This window comes from Charadrius vociferus, unplaced genomic scaffold, assembly GCF_000708025.1.
Source record: "Charadrius vociferus isolate BGI_N301 unplaced genomic scaffold, ASM70802v2 scaffold337, whole genome shotgun sequence".
In the NCBI taxonomy this organism is placed as follows: Eukaryota; Metazoa; Chordata; class Aves; order Charadriiformes; family Charadriidae; genus Charadrius; species Charadrius vociferus.
Window position 1 is genome coordinate 180,250 of NW_009649049.1, and position 6,571 is coordinate 186,820.

General features: G+C 41.2%; 1 protein-coding gene across 1 annotated transcript in view; it reads right to left on the reverse strand.

The window, feature by feature from the left end:
• Positions 1–6,571, reverse strand: part of LOC104289066 (cytosolic phospholipase A2 epsilon-like) — a 37,281-nt gene that overhangs the window by 9,725 nt on the left and 20,985 nt on the right. Inside the window, exons 7-13 of the mRNA XM_009887957.1 lie at positions 5,946–6,009; positions 5,224–5,387; positions 4,861–4,953; positions 4,310–4,347; positions 3,492–3,627; positions 1,857–1,993; positions 1,162–1,384 (exon numbers count right to left, since the gene is read on the reverse strand). Coding sequence (XP_009886259.1) covers positions 1,162–1,384; positions 1,857–1,993; positions 3,492–3,627; positions 4,310–4,347; positions 4,861–4,953; positions 5,224–5,387; positions 5,946–6,009 — 855 coding nt within the window. The remainder of the gene's footprint in view (positions 1–1,161; positions 1,385–1,856; positions 1,994–3,491; positions 3,628–4,309; positions 4,348–4,860; positions 4,954–5,223; positions 5,388–5,945; positions 6,010–6,571) is intronic.

Here is a 6,571-nt window from a genome sequence, read left to right on the forward strand (position 1 = left end):
GAAAACATAATGCCCATTTTTTTAAAAGGGAAAAAAGGAAGACCCGGGGACCTACAGGTTGGTCAGTCTCACCTCTGTGCCCGGCAAGATCATGAAGCAGAACCTCCTGGAAACTCTGCTAAGGTACACAGAAAATAAGGAGGTGATAGGTGACAGACAACATGGCTTCACTAAAGGTAAATCACATCTGTCAAATTTGGTGGCCTTCAATGACAGGTTACAGCACTGGTGGATATGGGAAGAGCAGCTGACATCATCTACCTGGACTTGTGCAAACCATTTGACACTGTCCCACATGACATACTTGTCTCTAAATTGGAGAGACATGGATTTGATGGATGGACGACTCAGTGGGTAAGGAATTGGCTGGATGGCTGTGTGCTTGCAGCTCAGGTGGTCAGCTGCATGCTGCTCTGCATCAAATGAAGCATGGCCAGCAGGTCAAGGGAGGTGATTCTGCCCCTCTTCCCCACTCTTGTGAGATACCCCCTGGAGTACTGAGTCCAGCCCTGGAGCCCCCAACATAAGAAGGACATGGACCTGTTGGAGCAAGCCCAGAGGAGGGCCATGAAGATGATCAGAGGGCTGGAGCACCTCTGCTATGAAGGCAGGATGAGAGAGTTGGGCTTGTTCAGCCTGCAGAAGAGAAGACTCTGGGGACACCTTACAGCTGCCTTCCAATACCTAAAGAGGGCCTACAGGAAAGATGGGGAGGGACCCTTTATCAGGGAGTGTAGTGATAGGATGAGGGGTAATGGTTTTAAACAGGAAGAGAGTAGATTTAGATTGGATATCAGGAAGTAATTTTTCACTATGAGGGTGGTAAGGCACTGGAACAGGTTGTCCAGGGAAGTCGTGGATGCCCCATCCCTGGAAATGTTCAAAGCCAGGTTGGATGGGGCTTTGAGTCACCTAGTGTAGTGGAAGGTGTCCCAGCCCATGGCAGGGGGGTTGGAACTAGGTGATTTTCAAGGTCCCTTCCAACTCTAACCATTCTTCGATTCTATGATTCTACATGTGAGGATAAATCCCCTTTGTTAGTCAGCAGAGATTGTCTGCTGGATAATGCTGGCATGCTTTCAGGCTAGCATACATCCCTGGAGCTTCATATTCCATACAACAGTATTTAGTAGCTGTTAGGGAAAAACATAGACACACTACCCCATCACTTAATGCTTTTTCCAGCAGAAGCCCCCAAAAATCAATGCTAGAGATCTGGTATCCCTCTTGCTTCCGCAGTTTTAGCTCTTTGTCATAGTACTTCAAGCTCTCCAGGGAAAAGCAGCTTAGCTTGCACTTGGTCATATGTCTGCGGACTTCACCAATGGGTCTGGACAGATCCTTGCGTGACCAGTCAGGACTCTGATACAAATGTGACAAGGTCCTGGGGAAAAGAGAGAAAGTATGTTGTCATATGCTCTAAACTATTTCACTTTTTAGACTTGGATTTAAGGACCACATCAAATGACCTAGCTGAAGTTTATTAAAAACATCTTTTGGGCTCAGTTTATTATTGAAGAGAAGAGATTTTTTTGATTTAGAGACACCCCCCCCAAATCACTAGTGAAACCTGAGGACTTGCAAAAGCCCCTCCCTGCTATGCAGGTTTATGCACATGGCTGTGATTTGCACTCACTACGAAAGATCCTAGAGATGAAAAAAAGGGTCAAGGAAAATGTTGTTCCCCATAAGCAGTGCCTATGCCACACTCTGGCTCAGGCAATATGTTCCTAACACAGCAATAAAAAAGCCTGAGACTGAAGAAGTACACCTTCCTTTACCAAAACAGAGAATAAATCTCTCACACAGCAGACTACAGAGGTGATGAGTGATGTCTTTGTTCAGGATCTCCTTACCATGTTGAACCAGATGACCCAGTGATGTATGAAATAGCATCTAATAGATCCAGCTTCTGAAGACCCAACAGGTTGCCTAACAGAGATGTCAGTGCCCGGGTGCCACCTCCTGTTGTCATGACTGCTACAACTGGCACCTGTTTAAACATCAACACAGCAGTGGTAAGCAATAACTTGGTTTACCAGCACATGTGATCAGAGTTGAGTGAATTGCAGCATTTCTGTCCCACAAGAAATTCCAACATTTCACCATTTCCCCAAGCAGGCAAGAAAAAGATGAAAACGTGGTATTTTGCACAGAAAAACAATAATAATAAAAAAGATTCAGTAATTAGATAACTTTGACATTTTTTTAATCAAAATCAATCAACTTTGTTTCTAAATTGTTACATGCTGGCTTACCAAAACAGCTCAAAACTTGTTGTTTCAAGGCATTTCAACATGAGACTGCATTTTCCTTAGTGGTAGATCATCTCATGAGAGCTCTATTTTGAGAACAAGTGGAGTTCATCCTCTCTTGTAAGTCAAATATAATGACTAGATTACATTTCGTAAAAAGTACCCAGAGTATATAATTGTAGTGATGAACCACAATGCCTAATTGCATAAATTGTGTTACAGGAAGACAAGTTCCTCCAAGAAACCCGCTCAGAGAAGAGGAGCCAAATGACACTTCCCATACACATTTCCAGGCAATTGCATCAAGGTAATATTCAGCAGTAACCTGATTCAAATCAAGCATTTCAGGTCAAAGCCAAGTATTCTGATTTGAGTTTACCTGACTATGCGAAAACATTCTCTTGTTGGAAAATCTGAAATTAGAAGTACTTGTCCTCAAAAATTCTTATACTTTAGAAACCACCTTTTTTCACTGAAACGAGTGTGATAATAAGAAACAATAGACTGATGAAATCAGTTCGTGAACAGGGACATCATTTATAACGGCCACAGCCATTCTGTCATATAATGTTTAATATGCCCTTGGTCCAGCTGTCCTGGACAAAGGGAAAAGCATCAGTAAAAAAAAAAACAAACCACCCTCTCAAAATGAAAACCTTCATTTCTGAAGTGCCTGATCACAGATCACATTTCCTCCCTGAAGCACCAACCATCCTCATGGCAGTGTGGACATGAACAAAAGTGAACCCAAACTCAGTCAGACAGATGAGAAAAAAACGTTGAATGTCTTTGTGCTGTTAGAGTGACAGTACAGCTGAGATGATGAACACCAGAGGAGAGAGTCTGATAAGAAACATCCTTATCAGTCAGTGTTATGTATCACGTTAACTGTTGGGTTTTCCCCCTCCAAAATCTGATAATATGTAATGACTTATGGGGCCTTGGTGACTGAATGCTCAGCTAAGAGAGTAGGACTATCCAGGTCTATAATTCACAGATAAAAAAGAAATCAAGCAGGGAAAAAATGCTGATTTATGGTATTCTGTTTTCTGAGCAAACGTGTAGCAAGTGTGTTTGATTCTACCCATGCTCTCACGTTGTTTCATCTAAACATTTCTCGATGCTTTACATGGGGCACCGAATACATCCCTGGTTAGGGAACATTATGGGAATGGCTACAAGCATAACACATTCCTGTTACACAGCACGGTCCAGTCCCTGTGGTGGTCCCCATACCTCATGGTCTTGTAGGTCTTGCTCTAAATGAAGTGCTTTTTTCAGAGCAGAAGCCACAAACCTCCTCCGTTTCTGCAGGAAATTTTTCTCCTCCATACACAGATCAAACTCCAAGCGAACATCTAAGTTTCTTGACCTCAAACAAAGTACAGGGTTAAACAAGAAGTGTATGATCTTACAATTAGTGTCTGGACCCATGCTTGCAAGTTACAAACTCTGCTATTAGGCTTAGAAAAGCTGATATTGCAGCCCCACAAAAGGACATCACAGATGGTATAGACAAGGCAGAGAAAAGGCTGAGAAAGTCAAAAGTTGTAAAATCTTACCGAAAAAAAAAAAAACCAAACCAGAAATATTGTTTATTGCTACGATAATTTCAGGAAGTGCCTAACATAAATACTGCTACCCTTATACAGATACTATAAACAGTGGAATATTTAGGATTTGTTGTCTGAAGACCTCCAGGTTTTATAAATACAAATACTCTGGATTCTTTAAAAATAAGGAAAGTGATGTATAAACACATATTTTTCTAAAGTCACAGATCCATGGATTTTGCAGCCAGAAAAGATTATTCTCCCCATCCAAACTGAATTCCTGCATAGCAGCGTAACAGGAAATTTCATCACAGCACAGTTAACAACATCCACCTTCTGGACGTGGGTAACTAACATGGGGTAAATAGGGGTAAATATAGTCATTGACTAAATACTTTCTCCCTTAGTTACAGAAAAAGATAAGAAAGCAAAAAAGCTGGGTAGCATCTTTTTTTTTTATTTTTTTTCACAACCATAAAACCAAAAGACAGAGTTTCTTACCAGTCATTTGACTTCACATGTAAATTGATTGTTTCATCCTAGAAAAGAACCCACAACATAAGCACTGGAGATGATTTTATGTCCTTTCCTTTCCTTTCAGTCAACTTTGAAACCCTCCACTTTTTCTAAGAGCCATGTTGGAGCCACAAAACCATAACAATCAGAAAACCCATCCAATTTTTAAAACTTCTGAGTCTGTTTTATTTTCTTTGAATTATTTTATACTAAAGAAGATACACAGAGCAGTATACAGTAAAAAACAGCAACAGCTTTGCCAGCGTGCCCTGTCTTGCTTCATCTTTTGATTTGCTCTGACCTGCATCAGTCCCCCGGATCATCATAGAAATCCCTCCCTCAAAAGTTTGGCTGTGGTTTTTGGTTCTATTTGCTTCATTTGAAAATGTACAGGTCCATAACCCTCTCTGTTAGGAAGGTAAGGGCATTAGCAGTTATATGTCTAAATCCCTACTTTACACTGATCTTGTTAACTCATGCTCATTGATCTTTGGTTCATAGTTTCACATTTATTCTAAAAAGTTGGTATTAATCACCTTTGCTACTGCTACTTTCTCCTTGAAGGGAAGTGAATCCAGAGGAATAGTGAGGGATGCATGGCAGTCTTTTTTCTCTTTGCCTGAGGTACACTGAAAAATAAATTATAAGGTAGAAAAAAATTTAATGTATACACCACAAAAAAGCACTGTCACCAACTTATTTTTTCAAATGGGGTTACCATCCAGCAGTTTCCAAGTTGGCATCTAATATTTAGGCATCTTAGGGGGCACAGTGCTCTTCTGGAGCAGAAGATCATGAAAGATGACTTTTAAGTAAAAATAAAAATTCTTTCCATTTGCTTCAGTCCAGTATGGAAAACAATGAGTTTACTGTGCTTACTCAAACTAACGACCACATACCGAGCAGAAACGAGGCTGCTTCTCTGCTAGAGCCACGCGCAGCTCTGACAGGCTGTACTTGATGTAGTGGAAGTCCAGGGGCTCTGTGGGTCGCCGGGAGGAGCGCAGCGACAGGGTCTGGTTCTCTTCGTAGGATCCCTTCACTGAAAATAAGAAGTCTTTTTCTAAAAAGTAAAAAAAAAGATGAAAAGCATATGAGAAGTTAATGATTATGCTTGCAGAAATAAAGCATTAAATGGTCATTTAGAAGATGTCATTTTAGTATACAAAACATTCAACAATGCTTAAAAGCTCCCAGACTCTATTTATCCAACCAGGGAACACTACAGGACGAAGAAAAAAAAAAAAGGATAAAAAAACCTAACCAAAGTGCTTATGAAAGAGAAGTAGCTGTTTTTAAAACTCAGACATACAGGAAAACTGGGCAAAATGTAAATTATTGAGATAAAAATATATATTTACTTCTACTTTACAACACTAATAAGATTCATTATCACTCTAATCATTCATTCAAATTTCAAAGTCCAGTTTTTACAGTTAGTTAGCATAGACACACTAGTTGTTGGATCTATGATCCTGTATATATTCCTAACCATCCAATTCCTGTGCTCTAATTGTAAGAACAAAGTCAAAAAATTACCAGGTAACAAAATGACCAAAAAAAAGAGAAATTTTCATCTTGCCATAAAATAAGATCTTTTGTTTCTACTTTAAAGTCTAACCTGAAGGTTCTTTCTTTGTCTGTCTGTTGTCCACCAGGACTTCCAAGCAGGAAATTTCACGAGACTGTAGCAGATATGAACCATAAGAGAATTAAGTATTCAAAACATGCCATATCTGAGCCACCTCACCGCTACCTATTTCTGGCCACCGTCACCTGGGTCCCTGGGGTCTAGAAAACTGTCCCCCTTGTGTTTGTTAAGATAATAAGAGAAAGGCCCTGGCACTCTGAAGATGTGCCAGGTTTCCGCTGAAAGACAAAAATGGCTGTGTTGCTGTGGTCCATCCATGGGAATGGGGCTGGGGAGGGAGAGGAAATAACAGGGGAGGGAATGGGAGTGTGTTGATGCCTCCAGAACATAGATTGAGGGGTCGGCCTAATCACAGGGCTGTCCTTGCAGCCCTGCTTGGGTGAAGCTGGACACCTCCTCTAAACAGTGAGTTAGGGGCAGTCGAGAAAGCAACTTCGATATCATCCTATGGAGGTGGGGAAAATGGCATGGCTGTGAGGGGGTCCCAAGAGAAGTCCCGAGAGGGAATGACACGGAGGCAACGAGTCAATGAAAGAGGACTTCAGGCTTTGTCAAGAGGCTTGCTATCAGCTGGTGGTGGTGGACAGGTCTCTGGG